Source organism: Peromyscus californicus, unplaced genomic scaffold (genome assembly GCF_007827085.1).
Source record: "Peromyscus californicus insignis strain IS unplaced genomic scaffold, ASM782708v3 Scaffold_10__1_contigs__length_136768540, whole genome shotgun sequence".
NCBI classification, from domain to species: domain Eukaryota; kingdom Metazoa; phylum Chordata; class Mammalia; order Rodentia; family Cricetidae; genus Peromyscus; species Peromyscus californicus.
In genome coordinates, this window is record NW_026294391.1 from 29,400,918 (window position 1) to 29,426,830 (window position 25,913).

A 25,913-nucleotide genomic window follows, 5' to 3' on the forward strand; every position below is an offset into this window, starting at 1 on the left:
GTTCTCCAACGTGTTTGTTACTTCATCTCCATTTTGCCCATCCTGTTTCTTCCATGTCTGGCTGGCAATTCCACCTTTCTTCTTCTCTCAAGACCTCTTTGTCCCCAGAAGTCCCATCTAACCTTTTTCCCTGCCTAGATATTGGCCATTCAGCTCTTTACTAAACCAATTAGAAGGCACTTTGGCAAAGACACATCTTCACAGTGTACAAAAATGATTATTCCACAACATTTCCCCCTTTTTTGTCTAAAAAAGAAAGGTTTTTAACTCTAACATAGTAAAACCATATACAATAAGAAAAATTATGAGATAAGAATTACATCTATAATGTCCAGTCCATTTGCATTTTGCAAATTCAGAGAAAATACTGTATTATCTATCTTATCTTGATGAATTTAAAGTTTTATCCCTAAAACATTTTCTATCATAGCTTGTCTTACCATCTTAAAACTATCTTTTTAGACCTCAAAACATTTTCTTAGATAAACAATTTAAGCTTTTATGTCTCTCAACCTTATAAACTTTGTATCTTTTATGTAAGTTTCTTTTCTGGATTTGATAACAAGGAAAACTATAACTATCTAATCTTCAATACCCATCAGAGACCCAATATGGTATTTTCCATCGTTATTTGGCTTATCCTTTTTATATTATTTTATTCTCTCTTTAAAGACTTTATCTTATTATTTATGAACTATTTTTATATGACTCTCTATACCCATTTCCTTTTCTTTTTTAAGCCTAAGCACATTTTTTAAACACACGGTAACCTGTTTAGAGGTTTTTTCCATCTGGATCTGTCTTCAGTGTTCTCTGACCAAGTAAGACAAATCTTAAACTGTCATGTCAGCTGCTGCGCAGCTCAGCTTAGCACGTGGTGCTGACAGCTAGCTCCAGCCCCCAGGCAGTGGCCGGTAGCTACATCTTTGTACGCCAAGCCTACCCAAGAGACCTGTCACCAGGAAGCCTCATTTGACTCTGTGTTCTGAACTTTTTTTTTTAATGTTTGTTAGGCCTTATATGGCTATATGTGCCAGACATTGGGCGCCATGTGTAACAAGTCTTTCTTAGTCCTGCCTGCCAGCTCCCATATAGCCACACAGAGACTTCTTATTAATTATGAAAACTCAGCCTTAGCTTAGGCTTGTTTCTAACTAGCTCATATAATTTAAATTAACCCATTTCTATTAATTTATGTGCTGCCATGTGGCTTGTAGCTTTTACCTCTCCTCCTACATGTCCTTCTTCCTTTGCATTCAACTGGTGACTCTGCCTTTCTTCTTCTGAGACCTCTCTGTCCCCAGAAGTCCCTCCTAACCTCTTTTCCTATCTAGCTATGGGCTGTTTAGCTCTTTATTAAACCAATCACAAAGCACTTTGGCAAAGACACATCTTCATGTGTACAAAAAGTTTATTCCACAACAGTACTCTTTCCTCTTAATCTTTCCCTGGCTTGAAGACATTTTAGTTGTATTGTAACTTGGTTACAGTATTTTGTTGAGTGCTTTCCATTGTGAAACATATGAGGGCTATCTTTCTGAGTGCAACCTCATTGAATACTGTGGCTTTGTATTATCAACGTGTTTGTTCCTCACACCTGAAACTGTGCTTGGTATACATGTATACATACTCATTGTTTTTGTGGTACTAAACCACTGCATATTTTTCTTCTACCCTGAAGAACCTTTGAACCCTCACATATCTGTGTAAGTATTTTCTGCTATTCTTAGATGTTAATGATGTCTTTGTTGATATAGAATTCTTGTCTCTTAGTCTCCTTTTTCTCTTTAATGTATAGATTTTTATTCTACATCTTCTGCCTTCCTCTACTTCAAATGATAAGTGTGATACCAGGCTTATTCTTTCTTTTCCCTTTGTTATTTTATTCTGGCATCTTCTAAGACCTTTAACAGGTAATGGAATTTCTCCCTCATTATGCCTAAGAGTAATGAGCTCTTTCAAACATCAAACTGAAATTTCCTTTTAAAATTGTATTTTTAGTTTATGTGTTTGTATTTCTGCACACATGTGTGCATGCACATGAATATGGGCACCTATAAAGGCCAGAAGAAGGCATTGGATTCTCTTCCTCTGGGGTTACAGGTGGTTTGAGACACCCAATATGGGTGCTGGATCCTCTGCAAGAAAGACAAGCTCTCTTAACCACCGAGCTGTCACTCTAACTCCTGAAGTCTTTTAGCCATAGAAAATTCCTTTTAGTATTATTTGAATTATTTCTTCTCCATCTGTCCCCCCCCAACATGGGCTGCCTATTATTAGTACATTAGTTTCTTGGTTTTGAGCTGTCTCTCTCCCTCCTTGCCTCCCTTTCTTTCCTTTATTCTTATTTTTCTTCGTTCCTTTGTTTCTTCTTCTTTTTTTGAGGGGCCTTGTGTTTCTTAGGATGGCCTTGGTCTCAGTATATTGTCAAGGATGGTCTTGAATTCCTCTTACCCCTGCCTCTATCTCACACCCAAATGCTGAGATTGTAGGCATACACCACCGTGCATGGCTCCTACTTATTCTTTATGAATTCTATCATTTTTGGTTTTTAAAAATCTGTTTGCTCTCTGAAGCCAGTAATATATTTCAGCTCTTCTTTAGTTATCTCTAATCCACTAATTTTTAAAATTCAAATACCTTATTTTAATGTCATGAATTTTAAGAAGATTTATTTGTATTTTTTTTTTGTGTGTGTGTGTGTAGTTGAATGCAGGTGCCCTTGGAGGCCAGCGACATCAGATCACCCTGCAGCTGGTTTTGCAAGTGATTGTGAGCCACCAGATGTGATGCTAGGACCAGAATTTAGATCCTGTGCAAGAGCAGTACTTCTTATTTAAGTATTTTGTTATTGAAGATATATTTTCTTTGCACACTATATTCTGATCATAGTTTCCCTTTCTTCATCTCCGAGATCCTCCCACATCCTCAGCCATCCAACTCTATGCCTTCTTTCCCTCTCTCCTTAGAAAACAAATAGGCAAAAAGAAAAAGGACTAGAATAAGAAAAAAGAAAAAGCATGAGAAACACACACACACACACACACACACACACACACACACACCAAGAGAAAAAACAAACCACATAAAAGCACAAAATTGGAAACCATAATATACAAGGGAAAAGAGGAGTAAGGTAAAAGTTGTCCCCCAAAAGCACTATGAGACAAAAAAAAATCTATAAAACCATCATTGAGTTTGATTTGTGTTGGCCATCTACTGCTGGGCCTGGGGCCTCACCTTAAGTGTGGTTTCTATATCCTGTGAGACTCCATTGGAGAAAACTAGTTTTTCCTTTGCAAGAGGTTGCCAAACTGGGGATATCTTCTTGGTTAGAGATGGGAGCTCATCTCATTGCTAGAACGCTATCTGGCTTGGACCTGTGCCACAGTCTCTGGGAGTTCACGTGTGCATTAGTCCTGTTCTGTCTAGAAGGCCTTGTTTCTTTGGGTGTCCTCCATCCTCTCTGGCTCTTACAGTCTTTTTGCCTCCTCTTCTGCAAGGTTCCTGAGCCCTGAGGGAAGGAGTTTGATGACGACATCTCATTTAGCACAGGATGTTTCAAGGTCTCACTCTCTGTGCGTTGTCCAGTTGTGGGTCTCTGTATCAGGCAGGACTTGTTGCGAACTGCTGAGCCATCTCTCCAGCCCTTCCCGTGGATTTTGAAACCTTTTATGCTTTATATGTGTCTTACGATTTTCTTCTGAAACAAAGTCGCTCTTTGTTTTGGCTTTTGTTGCTTGAAAGCAGTTCCCACATTTTTCCTAGTAAGAGCCAACATTCTATAAACCCCAACCAGGGCTGCCCTCTTCATGTGAGGCAATCATCCTTTAGGCATGGGTTCCTTCTTTCCCTCAGGCTTAGTCTTCCATGGCCTTGCCTCACGGCTCTCTGCTGCTGACTCCTTAACCTCTCAGAGACTGTACATCTCAGCAGAGTCAGAGTCTGTCAGTCCTCTCAGCTTTATTCCAACCAGCTGAAGGCTGGGGGAAGGAAGAATATCAGAGGTACAGAATCCTTCTCTCTTTCTGTAAGTTTTGATGAGTATAGCTTATATTTTTGTAACAGTTTACACTACCTGAGCCCATTAAGAAAATGTTCTCTCCCCACCCTATCAACACCTGAGGTAGGTGGGAGAGCTGGCCCTGAGGGCATAAGCTGCAGCCCACTCAGAAAAAGGGCAGCACAGGAGAGCTGACTCTGTTGGCAGAGGTGTGGGTGAGCCAGCCCCGAAGATGTGAGCACGGGAGAGCTGTCCCCATTACTCATCTGTCATGTGGCAGCCTAGGGGATGGAGAGATGGCCCCCACCCCTGCCCATCAACTCCTGAGGCAGGTGGGAGAGCTGACCCTGAGGTCCTAAGAGCAGAAAAGCTGTCCCTGCCCCTCATCAGCTGCAGCACTCGGGAGAGTGGACCCTATACCTCACCTGGGCAACACAGTAGAGCCGGCCCTGAAGGTGTAGGTGTGGAAGAACTGACCTTTAGGATGTGAAAGCAGCCGCCCCTTGCTCATTGCTGCAAGCGGTGAATTATCACCAGGGCAATGCTAGAGAGCTCCCCCTGGTGGCGAAGACCCACCCTGCAACTACTGAGGCCCAGAACCAAGATTATTTGTCGGCCCACCCCAACATCCACCCCATCTGTGATCTGCTGGAGCCCAAGGGTAGGGGTTGGTGGGGTCAGTCTTGTGAACTCAGGGCTTCAGGATCTCCACGACACAGGGCAGCAACGGGATGTCCAGGAAGAGTCCCAGTGAGGGCCTAGTGTTGATGGTGTAGCGGAGACCAGGGCCTTGAACCAGACGAATGATTTTTTTTTTTTTTGTGATGAACGACCGCATGTAAAAATGTATGGATAAAGGGATTTACTGCGTGACTCACTGTGTCACACTGCAGCTTCCATGATGAGATCCTCCCTTTCTCCCCCTCCCCCATTTTTTTTCCTTTTTTCTCTTAAATTTTATTTTGTTTTATTCTGGGGGGAGGGAAATGGGGGCGGGGGACTGGGAGGCATGATGTGAAAGACACAAAGAATAAATGAAAAGCAAGTTAAAAAAGAAAATGTTAAGTAATGCAATCTTAAAATTAGAAATAGCATGGAGATCATAATTAATGAATCTTTATTTGTGTTTATGGTTTGCATGGAATTGTTTGTACATATAATGTTGAGTTCCCAAATGTTTTTGCATGGTAATTAAAGAGGGGTTTCATTCCCATTTTTCAGACAAAGAAAAGGTTAAATAACTTTCTCAAAGATAACTGTGTTATAGGTGGAGCTAGCTGGACTGTGATATTAATCATCTTATTACAATACGCCACTGATTCCCTTCCTCACTTACCTTCAGAACACATTACACTGTAAAAATAATTTTGGGAATCCCTAAGTCATGTGTTATAACCTGAATTGTTTTAAATTACTTTTTATACTGAGATAGATGATTTTAAATGCCCATAAATGGTCGAATGTTGAAATAAAGTAGTAAGATTTTCTTACATAGTTTGAAATCTATCAAAAGAAGAATTTGAAAATAGTTTGAAACAGTAAAATAATTAGAATATGTGTATTCTTTCTTGAAGATAACATTTCTGGGAGAAAGTGTATATTTTGACATGACTTTCCTCTTTGTAATACATTTCAAAACATTCAACTGTATCTTGCTGTGAAGTAGGAATGCACTTGGATATTTCCTTATCAAGTATGACACTGAGAAAATGTAACCATGTCATATTAAACATGTTTTGTTTTAGAGTTTGTAGTGAAAGACTGAACAAGTTAATAGCTATTTTAAAACTAGTGCTTCCCCTGCTCTCAGTTTCTTTTCATACAAATACTGTTTTTATCTTAACAATACATACATACATAAATAAATAAATCATAAATAAATAAAAATAGTATCTCATACTCAGGAGTGATACTCAAAGTAGCTGATATCTGATATGGCCTGGTCATCAACCAATCAATCAGAATACATACTGAGTAGAGGTACCAAGTATGGTTATATCTGCCCACTGGTATACCGGTCCTGTCCCAGTCATATCTTAAAGAACTGTCCCCTTGCCTGAGTTCTTTTTTTTTTAATTTTGTTTCATTTTTGTTTTTGTTTTTGCTTTGTGCTTTTTAAGGTAGTGTTTCTCTGTGTAAGAGCTCTGGCTGTCCTTGAACTCACTTTGTAGACCAGATTGGCCTCGAACACACAGAGATCCACCTGCCACTGCCTCCTGAGTGCTGGGATCAAAAGCATGCGCCACCACTGCCCAGCTTGCCTGAGTTCTTACATGTCCATTATCACAGGTGATTTGGCAAGGAATATATTGTCATCTCCATTTTGTAGATTGAGATAATTGCAACCCATAGAAGTTAAATATAGGGCCCTTTGAATGAAAGTGCTCCAACTGTTAATTTAGTGTTTTTCTTTGGGTGGAAGTTTCCCTCTTTTCAGAGAGAAGGATGGGATAAGACTATACACTTTTTTGGTAGTTACATTATGTGTTTTCTTTTTTATTGGATTTTTTCATACAATATATTCTTCTTACAATTTCTCTTCTCCCACAAAGGTATCTACTTTTGACAGGACAAATCCTAGCTCCTTCCACAGAAAACGCATGGTATGTGATGGGTAGAATAAGCAATCCCCATCCTCCCTGAAATCTTCCTGTCCCAAGCTCATTCTTTGGTTCCAGGTCCCTTGCTGGTATGTGCCCTGGAAGAAGCTCAAGCCAGTGAGCTGATTCTTCCCAGTAAAAGTAATGACTGAACTTCTTTTCTGTTTCTGCAGGAACAAACACATAGCCCTTCTTTTCAAAGAGCATTCTTTTAACTCCTTGTTTTCTTCCCTCTCCTTCCCAGAATGGCCTGCCTTCAGAGAACAATCTGTATGTTTTTAATGGTGATTTTGTAGATCGAGGGAATAATTCCATGGAAGTCCTAATGATCCTGTTAGTTAGTTTTCTTGTCTACCCCACCGACGTGCACCTGAACAGGGGGAACCATGAAGACTTTATGATGAATCTCAGGTAAGATTGACTTTGGACTTCATCTTTTCATCTCACTCTGGAATTGATGCTGTGTTTAGTTTCCAGCAGATATGTGTACGCTTAGCTGTATAGAAGGAGAGATAAGATGAATCTCAAGGAAAATCTCTAAGTTCTTACCCTTGTTCACCAACCCCAGTCTTTCAGCTAAGTATCACCTGCTCTGAAGCTCTCCTCTTATCTCTTCTTCCAGTCCTGTGTTTCCTCTTCCTCTTCATTATATTCTTGTTTTTCCTGTCATACGTACCCTTCACAGTCCAAACTGCATGCTGGGTAGGCATGTTAGGTCAGGGTTGTGGGTCTGGTAGGTTGTATGAGCAGACTTAGATGGAAGTTTCTGTTGCTTCTCTTGGCTTGCTATAAATTCTGTCTCAGAAGCGAGCACAATGTTTTACATTGCTGTGTGTATTTTTTGTGTCCTGGTAATTGCTTCTGGCATAGTTGTTCATAAACATTTTTTGAGAACAGCTGTAACATAGCATTTGGACTATCTGACTCACTGGAGATTTGAGGGATAAAGACTGCTTAAATGGTTTATGAATTCTGTCTGAAAGGCACAGTAGGTAATAAATGTTCCCATCTTTCTTTTTCTTTTCTTTTTATGGAAAACAGAAATCGATTTGTTCTAGAACAATAAGGTTATGGGATGTCTCAGGCTTTGGGTCCTAGGCTTTTGGGTACTGGGATCAAAGCTTTAGCAAATCACTTTTGTCTTCAAGTACAGAGTTTCAGTTCTAATTCCCAAGTGCAAAATCTATAAAGAACAAGAATCTAGAGGTGCTATTGGAAGCCTATTCTGGGTGCTATAAGATGGAAGGCTGAGCAAACAATGGGGAGCAAGTCAGCAAACAGAGATCTTCTGTGTCCAGGTTTCTGCCTTGAGTTTCCTTCACGATGGACTGTGATTGGGACATGTAAGCTGACATAAGCCCTTTCTTGTCCAAGTTGCCTTTGGTCATGGTGTTTTATCACAGCAATAGAGACCCTACTAGGCCTGGTAGGATTGGAGATGTAAAAGATGGTTGAGTGTTGTGAAGGAATATGAGCATGCAACTAAGGATAAGAGAATATCATTGAAGACTATTACACCTGTTTTTAAAAGAAGAGTGACTTGGAAGAGGGCCAAGAATGGATAGAGGGAGTTTGACTAGGAAGTAGTTGAAGAAATGGTAGCTTCCTATTTAGACTAGCATGATAGCAATGGAGATGGCAAAAATATAGACTTAAGAAGACTTTAGGCAATGAAAGTTTAACACCCAATAACTTGATATGGAGGCCTTGAAAGAGGATGAGCATGGTTGAGTTTAAGGGTATAACAGCATCATTCTGAATGGGAATGGATTCAGTCTGAGGTAGGTTTATTTGGTGTATTGTTGAGTATAGGTCCAGAGATAAAAGTGAAGTGTAACCCACAATATCACCCTATAGTATTGACACTAGATAGTAATTGAAACCCTGACTGGGTAGGGGTGAGAGTACTAAGGAAGAAATTGAAGGTAATGGATAGCCTAGGACAGAATATGAAAGAATTCTAACAATAGAGGTTATGTGGAAGAAGATAACTCGTGAGGTCGTTTTAGAATACCCTGAAAGTTTACTGTCACAAAATGGAAGAGAGGAAGTTTTCTAGAAGGATAGTACAGCCAATTATATTTAGTGTTTCAGAGTGGGCCAGAAAGGTAAGAATGCTGTTTTAGTTACTTCTCTGTTGCTATGACTAGAAACCACAACCAAGACCTTATAAAGGAAGGCATTTAATTGGGGGCTTGTTTACAGTGTCAGAGTGTGAGTCCATGACCATCAGGTAGGAAGCATGGTGGCAGACAGGCATGGTGCTGGAGCAGTAGCTGAAAGCTTACATCTTATTCACAAGCATCAGAGAGAGAGAGACAGAGACAGAGACAGACAGACATAGTGAGACAAAGACAGACAAAAACAGAGAGAGAGAGAGAGAGAGAGAGAGAGAGAGAGAGAGAGAGAGAGAGAGAGAGAAGAGAGAGAGAGAGAGAAAATGAGAATAGACCTGGTTTGGGCTTTTGAAGCCTCAAAGCCAACCCTCACCTTCCCCAACAAGGCCACACCTCCTAAATCCTTCCTAAACAATTCCACCAACTGGGAACCAAACATTCAAATATATGAGCCTATGGGGACCATTCTCATTCAAACCATCACAGATGGCAAGATGTATATTAGTCTAACACTGTGATGTCTTTGGTGAGTACAGGGAGGGAATTCACCTTGAAATATACAGTGTCATACTAGAGAAACCTGACATGATGTGGTTTGTATGAAAATAAGGGGTAAGTGTGCTTTGTTCCTACTTTGCCTGTTGGGGATTAAGAGTACACATTATTATCTGGGTGTGGTATTGCATATCTTTAATCCCAGCACTCAGGAGGCAGGGGTACATGAAAAAGGGTACACAATATTATAAAGTAATTGAAAAATCTCCCTTAGCTTTTCTTAGCCAGGCATTAAAATTCCTGATACTTTCTGTTAAACCCTTTAGTACCATTCATTCACATGATCCATATCAGGGGAGGCATGAAGACCCAACTTGCCTTGTGTGCTTTTCTTTGTCTTTTTCACTCTTCTTTTTTCCTGATCATTCATTTTGAATCATCCGATGTCTGAGCAATGCTATCTAGATGAGAAGTCTTCTACGTACAGCTTCCTCTAACTGTCATTGCATACCTCTCCAAATACTTGGAGCCTTTACATAGCCCATGGCATGCATTTGTTAAGTTGTCTTACAGTTGTTCCACAAAGATCTGTTCTCTTTCCCTGGTTATACTCTAGGTTTCTTGAGAATAAAAGTTGTACCATTGATTGCTTTGGTTCTTTCTCACGATGCTCCAGAGAGACTCTGCTAAGCATTTTAACTGAAGTCTCTAGTTTCTTGAGTTCCTACTCTTTGGTAATAGTGAGACATCAATGGCTCTCCTTTTTGCAATAATTAACAGTTTAAAATCTATTTTTCAGGTATGGCTTTACAAGAGAAGTCTTACATAAATACAAGGTAAGACTCATACTTGTTTTTCTGTGAGGAAAAAAAAGAGCTAATGAAGACCAGATTGTTGCTTTAAGAAAGGTGATGGGCTAATTAGTTAGAAACTGTGCCAATAAAATAATAAGCACAGCAGGAATCTTAGATTTTCTTTTTCATTATGACTGTTGGATCAGTTTCAGCATAGCTGTGAATATATTGCATTGCTTTAAAGGTACCCATGCAGAATTTTTTATTCAGGTGTAGCACAACAGGCAGACAGAGAAATGAACAATATGAAGGAGGGGGTTTTATTCAGCTACCTACGTGCAGGAGACATAGCATGCCACATTAGGGATACCACATGGGGAATTATCAGAGGCAGACAGAGGCAGATGGAGCCAGAAGAAAACACAGACAAGGACATTTATTAGGTTTCAGGGAGAGAAAGGGCAAAGCCCCTCAGTGTTGAAAGCTGAGTAGTGTGAACAATGGCAGCCAGCTGTGGGGCATGAGGGTTATCACTAGTTGTCTACTATCTTGCTCTGGGTTGATGAGCACACCAGAGTAGTGGCCCTGAGTTAGAGTCTAAGAAAAGAATTCTTTAGTGTGGAATCTGAAATGGTTGGTTTGTACATGAAAACATTTAAGTCATTTAAGATCTCTAGGAATTAGCCCTGAGAGGGGCAGTTTCCTCCCTGAGCAAGGCCCCAAAATGCCAAAGTATCAAAAATACAGAATGAAAACTTCCCATGCTAAATACTTGCTGGTTGGTTGATAGCTCCCTGACGGCTTCCTTTGGTTGACATGGAAAACATGGCTTTTGTCTATATATTGAGACTATTTGCTTAACAGGACATATCAGGAAAATAAAACTTACTCGGGCTCTTACTTACAGCTACATGGAAGAAAAATCTTGCAAATATTGGAAGAAGTCTATACCTGGCTCCCAATTGGTACAATTATTGACGATGAAATCCTGATCATACATGGAGGGGTATCAGAGTCCACAGACTTGAAGACACTCCACTGCTTACAAAGAAATAAAGTAAGAAGTATTATATGCATGGATCTTGTCTCAGAGATTTATAATGGCATATGCTTCTTTTCATTTGTCATTTTAAATAGTTATGTGCTTTGGTGGTGTAGCTGAGAAAATTAGTAAAAGTCTTAAGAAAAGCTGTGATTGATTGCATGACAACTAGGTGGTTTTTCTATACACAGTACATTTTTAAAAAAGAAATCCTGTTGAAAATGGAAAATGGGGCTGCATTAGCACATCAGATAGTTTCTAAAAGTGACTTGTTTTAGAAGTAAAGTTTAAACGCATTCACTTACATTGTGGCAAAAGAAACACAATTTGGCGCTGTAGTCTTTTGTAAGTCTAACGTTCCTGGTCACTGAGTGCATTCCCAGTGTGCTGTCACCGCTGTGGCCACCATCCATTCACAGAACTTCCTTGACTGAATCCATGCCTATAAAACAGTAACGCCCCCTTCCCTCTCCTTCTGGCTCTGATGACCAACATTTTCCATATGAACTCTAGGTAACTCATATAGATTTGTTTCATATAGAATTGCCATCCTGCCCCTTTATTTCAACTGAGCAGAGTAACTATCCTCAGAGTCTTTTAACTCTAAACAATCATTCAATACAACACAGCCAGAACAAGAGCCTGTGTAGACCCTCGCAGGGAACTGGCTCTATGGTGCCTGTAAGATTCCACACCTACTAAAGGGTTCCTGGGCTGTACCTTACACACAACTAGAGCCTTTACCAGATCTTCCTCCTTTACCAGAGCCAAGCTGAAGCCCCAAGCCTAGAAATTAACCAGGTGCCAGAGGGCAGGAAGATCAATAGTAGCTATAGAACAGAGGATGGTATATGGTCCAAATGGGAAACTTTAGCCAGTATCTTTAAAGACCCATAATAAAGATCCAGTCACTCTGGGAAAGGTGGGGCTGAAGCTGGTATTGATCTGATAGAGACAGAATGGGATCTCAGTTGCACCTTGAGGTTTGGGAGCCTTCCTACTTTAGTACACATGTGAGTGATAAAATTACCATCTTCTCATTGGCCTTTCACTTTAACCTTACTATAACCTCTAGGCTGGATAGGTTCCCTTTCTGCACTCTCTAGGCCTTTATACATGTCTTTCATAAGTTACCAAATTCAAGTAGGGAATGGTGATATTATTTTCTTACTATATTCTCATGCTTCTCCAACCCTGGCAAAACTCCAGTACCTGAGATGTAATAAGTATGTCTTATTTGTTGAATATTTCTTTAGACATTTAAGACCAAAGCAGGACAAAATAAAAGTGGATAGGAATTTTCTTAAAAGTCCTTTCCCTGGTCTATGGTGATACCCTGAGAGGGGCAGTCTCCACCATGAGTAAGGCCTCAAGATGTCAAAAATACAGAATAAAAACTTCTAGGTGATTTAGCCTGATGGCAGCCTCCATTCTAGTTCATTAAGGGCCTTTTGTAAGGCGAGCAGAGTAGGGGTCAATGCCAAGAAATCAGATTCTGTAAGACAAAGGCTCTGGTTTAGTAGTCTTCAAATTTCCAAGCAGGAGTATAGAGAAAGATGGTTAGTAGGACTCCTAAGAGAAAATGGTGGCGTGGTGCCTTATGGGGGTCTAGGGAAAGTATCCCAATCCTAAATAGCTTTGAAAACTGCAGAGCTCCATGTTCTTAAGTGACCATGTGGCCTCGCCTAATGAGCTAATCAGAAAATTATGTGGACATAATGCTGGAAGGTCTACCCAGAATATTCTTTTCTGCCTAAGACCTAAGATCATTTGCTTGGGGAAGGCAAGGTAGGCAATAGACTAGTAATTAGTAGCTGAGATTGTTTCTAACCAACTTTATGAGGACGTTTTAGAATAAGCCTTAGTTTTAGTTTTGAAAAATAAAAATAGAATTTCATACCATGGTTTATTGGAGAAGCTAAGTATCTGCCATGGAGAGTTGTCCATCACTGAACCATGGCCACCAGTGTAACAGAAGTATTATTTAAAGTTGCTTTTTGTGGGCCAGTAAAATAGCTCCACGGGTAAACGTGCTTGTCCCCAAGCCTAACCACCTGAGCTCAAGCTCAATCCTTGGAATTTACATGGTAGAAAGAGAGAACCAACCCCTACAAGTTGTCCTCTGACCTCCATTATGTGCTGTGGAGTGTGGCGTGCACTCGCGCGCACACACACACACACACACACACACACACACACACACACACACATACACACACAAATAAATAAGTATAAAAACATTTTAATTTCTTTGAATGAAAGTATAATGCTTAGAAGAGACAAGAACAAAATTCCAATCTCAGATTATGTAAGACAATCAAGTGAGCTTATCATGTTGTATTTTTGAAAACTTTTTCTTTATCTTTTTTTTGTTTTAGTTTTTCATTTTAATAGGCCCACCTTACAGATGTTAGTAAATTAACAATGCATATGAGATGAGTGAGATGAAAAAGGAAACGGCATGGCTTTTCAGAGTTGATGCATGGTATAGACAGATTTCCAACCAAAACTGAAGTCCCTGCATACGGTATTTAACTAAAGTATGACTCTATGTTTTACAGATGAGATCTGTGTTGATGCCACCAATGTCTATAAATCGAGAACATGCCATTGACTTAAAGAGAAATAAAGCAGGTTCGATCACTGGTGTACCCAGGAAGGCTGAATTAGAGAAATCCTCTTTGGAACAGCTAACAAAGCAGGAATGGGAACAAGTAGGTAACCAAAACATTTACCAGAGTGGTAACATCAGCTCATCAGTAGTGATGATGTTGTCCTTTACAAAATACAGGTTAAAATGACTTTACCTTTGTAAGCACAATAGATCATCTTCTCTAAATCCATCTCAATGTTTTACATATAATCAAGTATATTTCTAGGCTGAAAAAAGAAATTTAGAGCCGGGCGGTGGTGGCGCACGCCTTTAATCCCAGCGCTCGGGAGGCAGAGCCAGTCGGATCTCTGTGAGTTCAAGGCCAGCCTGGGCTACCAAGTGAGTTCCAGGAAAGGCACCAAAACTACACAGAGAAACCCTGTCTCGAAAAACCAAAAAAAAAAAAAAAAAAAAAAGAAATCTAGAACTCATGGAATGAATTCTGAAAGAGAAACTCATTTCTTAAAACTGTTAGCCCTTGTGATTTTAAGTCAATGAAAAATGAATAATAGATACTTATTTGTTTTGTTAATAAGACTCAAGTGAGTAAAGTGATTTACCCAAGGTAACATAAATAACTACTGAAGAAGAAGCCCCTTGGCTGGTACTCTCTCTCAATGGAGTTCCAGCAATATGTATTTTTAAATGATTTAAATTTTTTAAAGATTATAATAACATCATTTCCCCCTTCCCTTTCCTCCCTCAAACTCCTCCCATGGACCCATTGCTTTCATTTAAAGTCATGACTTCTTTTCCTTTAATTCAGTGGTTCTCAACCTTCCTACTGCTGCGACCCTTTAATACAGTTCCTCACGTTGTGGTGACGCTCAACCATAACATTATTTTTATTGCTACTTCATAACTATAATTTTGCCATTGTTATGAACTGTAATGTAAATATCTGTGTTTTCCAATGGTCTTAGGAGACCTCTGTGAAAGAGTTGTTCAGCCCTCCAATGGGATCATGACCCCCAGGTGGAGAACCACTGCTTTAATTGTTGTTGCATATATCTATATCTATCTATGACCTAAATATTGTATACATCCTAGTCAGTCCATATAATGTTACTTGTATTTTTTTATAGTACTAGAGATTGAACACAAGCTTCGTGTAGGCTAGGTAGGCACTCTAATACTCTAATATTACAATATATATGTTAGTCTTTAGTTTTTTGAGACAGGGACTTGCTGCATAGCCCAGGTTGGCCTGGAATTTGTAATCCTTCTGCCTCTACCTCCCTATAAGGTATACCTCCATGCTCCCCTCATATGTATATTTAATTTATGTAAATTTTGAGTATTGGTAGTAGTGGTAAAAAGGAAGAAAAAAAGAAAAGAAGATGCTTTGAGAGTTTACTTTCATATACTTTATCATGGAATATTCATCGAGTATCATATACACAAAATATTTTTTATATATTCCTATATAGGGTTACGTGCATAACATAATGTATGCTGTACTTCAAGGATAAGTTAAGATGCTTTCCAGAGGAAATTTTACCTATGTTCATGTAGGAATTGAAAATTTAATCCTTTCCTAATAAAATATGACCCCTTATGTTTCACGTTTCCTCCTTTATTATACTACAGGTCAAGTCACACACACACACACACACACACACACACACACACACACACACACACACACACACACACAATGTGAGTTCATTGTATAAGAGCCAGAGATGACTAGGTTTGAAATGCAAGTGGTGTTTTTGTCATAAACACCAGAACTTAAAGGTGTTACATTATATTTATGTGTAGGGTACAGTTGTGCCAATATTGGAATTCAGTGAGAAGGAAGGAGACGCTTGGAGTGATTCTGGGCTATTTTAATTCTCACATCAACTAGTCATCAGAAACTCCCTGTCTGGTCTGAGCCCGGTACAGAGTATCTCTAATGCTGACCAGGTACTGATCATCCCAAAATGGTTCTTCCACTTCTGCTCTTCTTTCTGCCACTCTGTCCCCTCTCTCATTTATCTCTAGGTCTCCCTTTATATCAAACCTAGAAATGGTTGCCCAGCCCAGTTGAATGGAGCAGTAGTATCTGGACCTCTTCTAAAGACCTGATTTGAACTTACTAGAATAACCAGAGATTTTCAATTGAAGAGACCTGACAAGATGGCTCAGTCAGAAAGTGCTTGGTGGGCAACCATGAGCTCCTAACTTATTGCCCCAGCACTGACATGAAAGTTGGTTGTGGTAGTCCACAACTGTAATCCCAGCACTGGGGAGGCAAAGATAGGTGGATCTCTGGAGCTTGTTGGCCAGTCAGTCTAACTAAATTGTTAAGCTATGGGTTCAGTGAGAGAGGGGAATAGTTGAGGAAGACCCTTGCTGTAGACCTGGCTTCTACACACATATAGATTTCAGTTGCATGCTTTTTCTCCAAAGAAACATGTAGATGTGGAGGGCCTGGGAGTGTGGCTCAGAAGTATTACATTGGCCTAGCCTACATTTGGCCCTGGATTCAATTCTCTGCACACATAGGAACAACAGAGAAAACTATGGAAAATAGTAGACTTTTAGAATCATTGTCTGTTAGACCCCTGATACATGATTGAGGGACTTTCAAAGTGAGACACAGATGGTTTGTTCAAGGTTGTCACTGTCTTTAGTGATAATGAGGCTTGTGTTTTGTTTTTTTTTAAACTACTCTTTCTTAAGTTCTTGATACAATAGTAGTTTAAAAAATTGAGTTCAGTATTCAATGTAGATCAGAGACTCCGCAGCCTCTGATTTTCTGTGAAAACGTTGTTGTGGTGATATTTTATCTATGTACCTCAATAAAGTTTATCTGAGGATCAGAGGAAAAAGCCAGCCACTATAGTAAACACAGAGGTCAGGCAATGGTAGCACATGCCTTTAATCCTATCACTCGGAAGGCAGAGATCCGTCTGAGTACAGACAGACAGGAAGTGACAGAGCTGGGCAGGAAGAGGAAGTGATGTAGCTGGGCCAAGAGAGGAAATGAGGTGGCAGAACAGAAAGGCATATAGGCATGGGTATACAGGAAGTAGGTCTCTTTGGCTAAGGATTTCCAAATGGTAAGAACGTGGCTGGCTTTCTTCTGTTTTTCTCAGGTTTTACTCAGGTTTTTTTAATTGATAAGACCATTTAGCAATTCGTGTTACACATTCTTAGAAATTTGAGTCTTCAGTCCTGGGTATTGTGTGACCTACATTTGCTTCTTCTAGCCACCTGAGGAAATATTAAGCTGAAAAAAAAATCATTGTGGGCTTAGAATGCCTGGTGGAATCCAGTCAATGGGTGAATGTACTACTGAATTGGAGGACGTCGTTATGTGGGCAGAAGAGCAAAAGAAGCTTTGGGGGAGGTTCTTGGAAAAACACGAACCACCATGCCCAGCTAAATTCAGAAGAGAAAGTAGTACTTTCTAATGAACATGTATTAGATCTCCTTATTATGTTCAACTGGGCAAAAAATCTGGGCCAATGGGTGGGAGATCTATCTAATCTCTTTGAGTATATTAAGAACACCTACTATGTGTTCACTGGAAGGTACTACTTTCTCTTCTGAATTTAGCCCAGGCATGGTGGTTCATGTCTGTAACACCAGATACCTTTAATACTTCTGCCAAATAAGTTGGAATAGAAAAAAGATGATAGACTGTTACTTGTAAGTAGAGGCCTAATTTATTTTATTGTTTCAAGATTATTGATCTTCTGTGGAGTGACCCTAAAGGAAGAAAAGGCTGTTATCCAAACACAAGCCGAGGAGGGGGCTGCTATTTTGGACCAGACGTTACCTCCAAGATTCTAAGCAGAAACCAGTTGAAGATGCTCATTAGGTCTCATGAGTGTAAACCCGATGGGTATGAAATCTGTCATGATGGAAAGGTGAGCTAGCATCGTGGCTGAAATTCTCACAGATGTCCTTGCCACAAGCCTGGTCTTCTCCACACAGTATTGTACTACCTAAAAGGCCATGCAACATCTTCACTACTTCCAAACAGAAAACAAAGATGGAAGGGGCTCAGCTCTCTCTTATCCTTAGAAATATTTGGCTTATTTCTCGATCTTTACTATTCCCAGAAGCAGAAATTCTGAAGTGTGATTGCATTAATTACTCTTCTCGTTGTTATAACCAAGTAACAACAAGCAACCTAAGGAAGGAAGGCTATATTTTGACTCACAGTTTGAGAGTATAGTCACATGATGGAGAAGGACTTGGTGGCAGGCCACTTCTCAGATCTCAGATGACCAGGAAGTAGAGAGATGCTGATGCTCAGCTGACATTCTCCTCACCCCACCTTTTTTTGAGACAGGGTTTCTCTATGAAGCCCTGGTTGTTCTGGAACTTACTCTGTAGATCAGGCCGACCTTGAACTCAGAGATCTGTCTGTCTGTGCCTCCTGCATACTGGGATTAAAGGCGTTCACCTTCCTTTCCCCCCCTTTCCCCTTTTTGTTCTGTCCAGGACCCCACACTAAGTGATGGTGCCATCCACATCCAGGGAAAATCTTCCTTCCTTAATTAATATTCTATGGAAATGCCTTCACAGACATACCCAGAATTATGGATTATTCTCTTTTCAGTAATCTGATCAAGTTGACAAATAAAATTAACCTTCACAAGTATACCTCTTTCCAACTTGATACCCAAATACATCACTTTAAACCATAACAGTAACACTAAGTATGCACTCTCTCCCTCCCCCTCCCTTTCTCTTTCTCTGTTATACACACACACACACACACACACACACACACACACACACACACACACACACTTCATTTTTCATTTTTCACTAATTGCAAGCCAATTCGAACAATATGCAGTGGCAATTTCCACAGACAGCACTTTTCCTTACAAAGCAGTTCCAATGTAGTTTTCTCTCTTCTTCCAAGGGAGGCCTTACCCACTCTGAGGAGCAGATGTGGGGGAGGTGGGGAGGAGTGGGAGAAGGGGAGAGAGGGGAAACTGTGGTTGGTATGTAAAATGAAAACACGCAGCAAGAAGTTGAAATTTCTTTCAAGTCACTGAGAGGTGATCACTAGCAAGTTTCTTACTGTGGTCAGTTTAACTACTGCCATGAAAATGGAGTATCTTGTTCTTTAGTTATGTCAATAATGCAAGAAGAGGTGAGGACTAAGAAACTGGTTCTTGTCTTCAGTTGCCCTGGGATGGTTCTTCATAACAAGTATTATCTTTCTATAATCGACCTACCATACCTTCAAGGCTGATTTCTTCCAAAGGTGGTGGTCATAGTCCCATTATGTCTCTGCTCTTAAAACATTGGTTTTGTGCAGCTCTGAGCCCTCTAAAGCACTCATCTTTGTGCAAAAGAACAGGAATGAGCTTCTAAGCAAACTTTTTTTTGAACCCTCAGACATCACAAGGTAAGAAAATATGGGATTTATCTCCGTTGAAAATTAGAATTTATAAAACTAAACATTAAAGAGAATTCTAAGGTCTGGCACTACAATAGTGTGTAGGAACTCAGGTCCATACCCTGGGGATATTGGATGAAAAGCTAGGAGTTAGTACTAGAGACACTGATTGAAGACTTTCCTTTCCTCCAAGGGAATCATATGAAATCATGTCAGACCCAGATAATTTGCAGATATTATGAGGTTTGTTTGTGTTTTGGTTTTTTTTTTTTTGAGACTTGAGCTATTTCTGGCTTTTATTGAATGACCTTTTGAGAATTAACTTAATGAACTTGATTCTCTTTTTCTTTAATCAGGTTATTACTGTATTTTCTGCTTCTAATTATTATGAAGAAGGCAGCAACCGAGGAGCTTACATCAGAGTAGGTTATGGTACACCTCCACAATTTTTCCAGTACCAAGTAACTAGTACATCATGCCTCAGCCCTCTTCACCAAAGGTATATAGCTCTGAAAATACTAAGGACTGTATTTGTGACCAAGTAGAATGAGTCTTGAGTGACTAAGAGCCAGTGAAGTTTCTAGCCATCGTTATTGAGTTATCTGTTTCTTTTAGTTTGTGCTTCATGTAGCTTTCGGTTCTGCCGTTAGGTTCGCTATCTTCTGTCATTAAGAAGTGGCCCCCTTTATTCTAGTTTTCAGTTATGGCTTCTAGTTACAGTTTTCATCTAATGTCTGTTTTGTCTCCTATTAGCATGACACTCTTCATTTTGAAGCCGCATTTGAGTCTCATAATCTCTGTCTTTTGGTTGATTGCTTAATTTACTTACATATGCTGTTATTATTCATATTTTAATCTGCCATTTTATGTTTTTAATTCATAGCCCACACTGTATTAGTGGGCTCCACACTGAAAATATATTTTTAAAATGTCTTTTCTGTAAATGTACAGACATTTTTCTTATTGTATCCCCCAAATAATACAATACACCAAATATTTATATTAAATTAAGTATTATAAATAATCTATAAGTTAAAGTATATAGGAAGTTGTACATCAATTATATGCAAATACAATGTCGGTTTATTTGAGGAAATTGAGAAGCCTTAGATTTTTTTTATGTGACCGACACATAGCAACAAGAACCTGTATTATTTTTTCCAGATACAGAAGTTGGCATGTTTTGCAAATATTGCTTGAGAGCAACACTCCTATGTACAGAGCCTCCTGTCCAATAGCATGTAAACACAGATACGTATCCACAGTGCAATGTTGACTCAGCCAGGAGCCACCTTGCATACATACTTAAACAAATGACTGCTCAAACTAGAACTGTTGTGTCAAGGCGACTTTCCATAGGTGGACAGTTTTCTCAACAGACAGAACTTAGCACACGTCTTTCTAAATTGTATCTGCATTGTTTGCTCCACCTCAGGGGTTAATTCACTGTGACCCAGGAACTGGGAGAGGAGCCCCTCAACATGGCTTTAAGTTAGGGAAGAACTGAGGTTATCAGAACATGGGGAGTCTGCTTTGCTTCCCTGAGAACAAAAGTCACAATGAAACCAGATCACTTCCTTCACAAAACCTAAATGATAAACCCAGCAATGACCGACCACCTGGCAAAATTAGGATCATTCAGTTTCTGAAAAACTACCTTTTGTTTGTTTGTTTGTGTGTTGTTTTTTGTTTTTTTGAGACAGGATTTCTCTGTGTAGCCCTGACTGTCCTGGAGAGAAGCCTCAGATTTTTAAAATCCATTTTGTATCCTAGAATTTATACTCCAGGAACACTGAAGATGTCTGTGTCTCAGGACTATTCTTTTCTTCTGTTCCTCCTTGAAACTCATTTTATGAATGACCTGAGGTAGAAATTCATGTTGAGGTAGTTAACTAAGTATTCTAGCATCGATCAAAAGATTGTCTTTTCTACTAAATTATACTATCTCTGTTGGCTGTATGTGTTCTCATAATACTTGGATCTATTTTTTGAAGGTCCTGTTATATTCTACTCATGTGCATATCTTCTTTTATCACAGCCAGAACCCATTTTGTCTCACTAATGTGTAGGCAGTTTTTCATCGAGACTGCCAGCTCCCCAATAAGTGCACAGAGCCTTAATATTAATTATAAATGCTTGTCTGATAGCTCAGGCTTGTTACTAGCTAGCTCTTACATTTAAATTAATGCATATTTCTTACCTACCCTCTGCCATGTGGCAGTACCTTTTTCAGCACAGCATATTTACCTTACTTCCCTCTGTGTCTCCTGGCAACTCAGCCCTCCCTCTTCCCCCTGCTCTCTTTTTGTCCACAAGTCCTGCTTAACTTCCACCTGCCCAGCTATTGGCCATTCAGCCCTTTATTAGACTAATGAGAGCAACAAATACTCTCAGTGTACAAAAAGATTGCTCCACAGCACTAATATAATGGTAAATTTAAATATCTCATATAACAAGTTCCTTTTTTCAAATAATTATTTATATGAATCTTTCTTTCTTTTTTTTTTTTTTTTTTTTTGGTTTTTCGAGACAGGATTTCTCTGTGTAGCTTTGCGCCTTTCCTGGAACTCACTTGGTAGCCCAGGCTGGCCTCGAACTCACAGAGATCCGCCTGGCTCTGCCTCCCGAGTGCTGGGATTAAAGGCGTGCGCCACCACCGCCCGGCTTATATGAATCTTTCAAATTCCAGAAAACTCTGTAAGGTCTGTAATCTTAAAAAAAAATCCAGGAAAATACTATTTGTGGCTGTGGTAATTGCTGACCCTGTGAGAATGTGAAACTGGATCATAAACACAATGCAAAATAAAAATTAACAAAATGGCTGAGCATGCCTGTACATAAATGTAATCCCACCACCCGGGAGTCAGAGGCAGGAGGATTTTGGATTGTAGGCTAGTTTAAGCTCTGTTTTAAAAGAGAATTTTCAAATCATCAAGATGGCTAAGCAGGTAAAAGCACTTACTGTGCAAGCCTAGTGCCTTGTGTTTGAGCCCTGGAACATCCATAAAGGGACAAGAGGAGAACCAGCTCCATAAAGTTGTCCTCTGATCTGCACATATATACTGCACACAACCCCATCACCACATCCAATTGTCAAATACAAAATATAAAATGTCTAAGAAGTGAAAAAGGAACAATATACAAATAATAACAATAATAATAGTAATGTTTCAAATGTCTAACAGATCTCGAAAATGCACACACAATATGTTACATTTACTATCTAGCAGCATAGTATATGTAAACATAGACAATTTATTTAAAGTGGAAACTGGTATGTGATAACATAGCACATTAAAATTAAGTAGAACAGATGATTTATGTAAGTTTCACTGAAATACTGTTCTCTTAACACAGGGTAAATGCTATGGAATTCAATGCCTTCAAGATATTAAAAGAAAGAATGCTTTCACGAAAAACTGATCTCATCAATGCTTTCCAGCTCCGTGACTATAGTAGATCAGGTAAAATTATTTATCATTTCTCAACATATTTGCCTATATGCAGAGTAGGCTTTCTTCAATGAGACTTTAGTTCTTCTTTGTTGCTAGAAAGGAATGATAGAAAATAAAGAATCCATTAATCACTAAAAAATATCACTACGTATCTCCTTTACAGTAAGCTTCTTTGAACTGCAGAGACTAACAGCCCTGAATTAGACTTCTCTTTTGGTTGCCTGTGAAGAAACAGATTCTGGAGGATGCAGAATTGTAATGTGTTTGTCAGCTTCCGGTGTCTTAGGCTCATGACTGCCATTCTTCTGAATGATTAGTCGAGCCGGCTATAGAGGCACATGGCTGTGATTCCCACACTGAGGCTGAAGCAGGAGAATTATGAGTATGAGGCCAGCTTGGGCTACACAGAGAGATCTTGTCTTTGAAAAACAACAGTCATAACAAAAAGATGATTTGAATGGCAAGCATGACGCGATGAGTAAGCACCAAAGGCTAGACTGTGCTGGCATGAAGGCTGATGTTGCTCTAGCAACCATCCTGACACCAAATTCCAGGATGGTAGGAAGAGAGAAAAGGTGAATTTTGAATTTCTGTACCTTCAAAGTGGCTAAATAATGTTCCCAACTGCATCTTCGAGGAAAATATCCTTAATTGTAGCCACTAGTATATTCAGAGGTTAACATCAATTAGTGTGAGCGTGCAATTAAGGACTGACTATTAAACAGATGAGGTGAGCTATGATGACTAAGAGTCAACAACAAAACCCAGCAAATAACAGAGCTAGTTCCCCAAGGGAATCAGCTGTTGGAGTTGTCATATACAAAATATAAAATGTCTAAGAAAGGAACAAAGGAGAACCACGGATATGTGTTTGAAAGATTTGAAATATGATATGGTTTGAAGAAGCAGCAAATACTTATAACACTGTGTTTATTAAAATAAAGGAAAACGGAGCTGGTGCTGCATACCTGTAATGCCAGCACTTGGGAGGCCGTGGCAGGAAGTCAGGAATTTGAGCCAGCTGAACTATGCGAGACCTTGTCTCAAAACCAAAACAAAACCCTGGAGAGTGAGAAAGAGAGTGTTCATTATGAATGTGTAAAAGAGAAGATTAGCCTCAAGAATTAGACTGAGAGATCTGAACTTCAAAGCTAGCCTAAACTGCACAGTAACCCCAAGGCTAGCCTGAGCTATGTAGTTACACCCTCTCTCAAAAAATTGTTATGGACAACAAAATGTGAAGGTTTAACAAATATTTAGTCAGGATCAAAGTCTAACATATATCAGGGTACCAGAAAGGAAGACTATGGAGACTGAAGGGAAGGCAAGCTATAGTCACCATGATAATGCCTGCAGCTCTTCCAGGATGGATGACAGACTCCTAGAGAGAAAGAGGAACAATGATTCTCAAACACGATAAATACAATTAGATCTGCACTTGCATTCACTTGTAATGAAGCTGCAAAGCACCAATAGGGGAGAGGACATTCAAATCCAGGCAGAGAGGAAACACATTGCTACAAAGACACAGCAGTTAGACTGATAGGCTAATCAGCAACTGAGAAAAAAAAAAGCCAGTAGATAGTGGATCATATATACAAAGATTGGAAGTTATATTTAGAAAAATAGCATGAAAACATTAACAGAAACACAGCTGGAACTACTCTTAATAGCAAACAAAGTAGACTCTGAGGAAATATATGTTAGTAGACATGAAAAGGGACACTTCAAGATAGCAAACACTTAATTTGCCAGTCAAATTTGTTCTACGTGTTTATGTTCCTACTGATATAGCCTCAAAATATGTAAAACAAAACTGAGAGAGCAATGAGCAGAAGTAGAAAAATCTGCCATCATAGTGGGAGATTTTAATACTCCTCCCTCAGTAACTAAAGGAGACAGACCAAAGATAATACCCTGACATAGTGAGCAGTGGTACAGCTCAATATAATCTAACCATAAAAATCCCTTTTGGTGGCACATGCCTATAATCCCAACACTCAAGGCAGAGGCAAGGGAATCACGAGTTCGGTGCTAGCTTGTGATATATAACAAAATACACACCTACGTGCGTGCGTGCACGCACACGTACATACTTTTGGAAATGAGAAATGACTTTTGAATAATCCTTGAATCGAAGAAGAAATCACAGTAGAACTTAAAATACTCAAACTGAATGATATTGGAAATTCACCATGTAAAGTTTACAGAATACAAATTAGAGAAACATTGGTCACTTTGAATGCATGTATTTTAAAAAATGAAACTGTTATCAACTAATAAGAAAATAGTTCTTTGAAGAAACTGGAAAACTTGATAAAATGAAGAAAGAGAAGAGCAAGCGAGCACACAGAGAACACACGTTCAAGTACAATTAAGCAATAGTAAGATAGAAAGAGGTGTTATTATAGAATTTATAATCATTAAGATCATAAGATACATTATGAAAATTTGTCTAGCAATGAATTAGAACTTTACATCAAATGGACATATTCCTAAAATATATACATCTATACACACATTCTAAACTGAGACAGAAATAAATCAAAAGTCTTAATGATTCTGTAGCTGTTAAAGAAACTGAATCATAAAATTTGGAAGTGTCTATAAAAAAATCCCTGATTTCAGACAGCTTCATTCAGCATGACAGCAAGCACTGAAGAAAACTCTTACACCACCTTTTATAGAGACTAAGGACAGAATATTTTAGGAGGTCAGTCTAACCTTTGTGCTTAAACCTAACAAGAATATGGAGAAGGACAATTAAGGATTGTAATGGAAATTTCCCAAGTTCCAGCCCTGAGAAAATTCCTCCCAGAGTCTTGGGGAAGACCTACATCAGGTGTGGGGTATCTGAGGGAAAGGAATCTATATACACTACGCTCTTTTGTCCATTTACTTTATTCCTTTATGACAAAACTCTATCTATACAGCTTCAGTTCCATCCTGAGTCTCAGTTCCTCTTTGTACCTACTTTTTCTGTCCCCTCAAAGCCCTGGTAATAACTAAGCCCTCATCTTCCTCGTCTGTTCCTTCTTCCTCCATCTATCCTTCCTGGCTCCTTACCCCTGGCCCTGATAAACTCTACAAGAGATCTGCCTTACTCTCTACAGAATCTCTGTCTTCCTCTCTTTTCTCTGGCCATGCAGTTCTGTGTCTGCCTCTGGAATTCCACTCCAGTCCTTACTGCACCTGGTTATGCAAAAACCTCCTTTGTTCTCAATCAATTGCTCTGGAAAGCCACTAGGTCTGAAGGCAAGGGATGCACAAGAAGCAAAGCTATGTATCTACAGCCTGCTCGTCTCCTAGGCTCAGTGGTGGAGTTAGTTACCTAGAGTCAGCAGGTCTGAGAAGCAGAACTGTTTGCCAAATGATCTAGTGGTATACAGGCCCACAAG

The 25,913-nt window shown here is 39.4% G+C and overlaps 1 protein-coding gene across 1 annotated transcript in view; it reads left to right on the forward strand.

Moving 5' to 3' along the window:
- The window catches only part of LOC128100676 (serine/threonine-protein phosphatase with EF-hands 1-like), a 112,517-nt gene that overhangs the window by 76,667 nt on the left and 9,937 nt on the right, over window positions 1-25,913 (forward strand). The window contains exons 8-14 of the mRNA XM_052723207.1: window positions 6,848-7,014; window positions 10,015-10,051; window positions 10,917-11,066; window positions 13,613-13,765; window positions 17,382-17,567; window positions 19,417-19,559; window positions 22,418-22,524. Coding sequence (XP_052579167.1) covers window positions 6,848-7,014; window positions 10,015-10,051; window positions 10,917-11,066; window positions 13,613-13,765; window positions 17,382-17,567; window positions 19,417-19,559; window positions 22,418-22,524 — 943 coding nt within the window. The remainder of the gene's footprint in view (window positions 1-6,847; window positions 7,015-10,014; window positions 10,052-10,916; window positions 11,067-13,612; window positions 13,766-17,381; window positions 17,568-19,416; window positions 19,560-22,417; window positions 22,525-25,913) is intronic.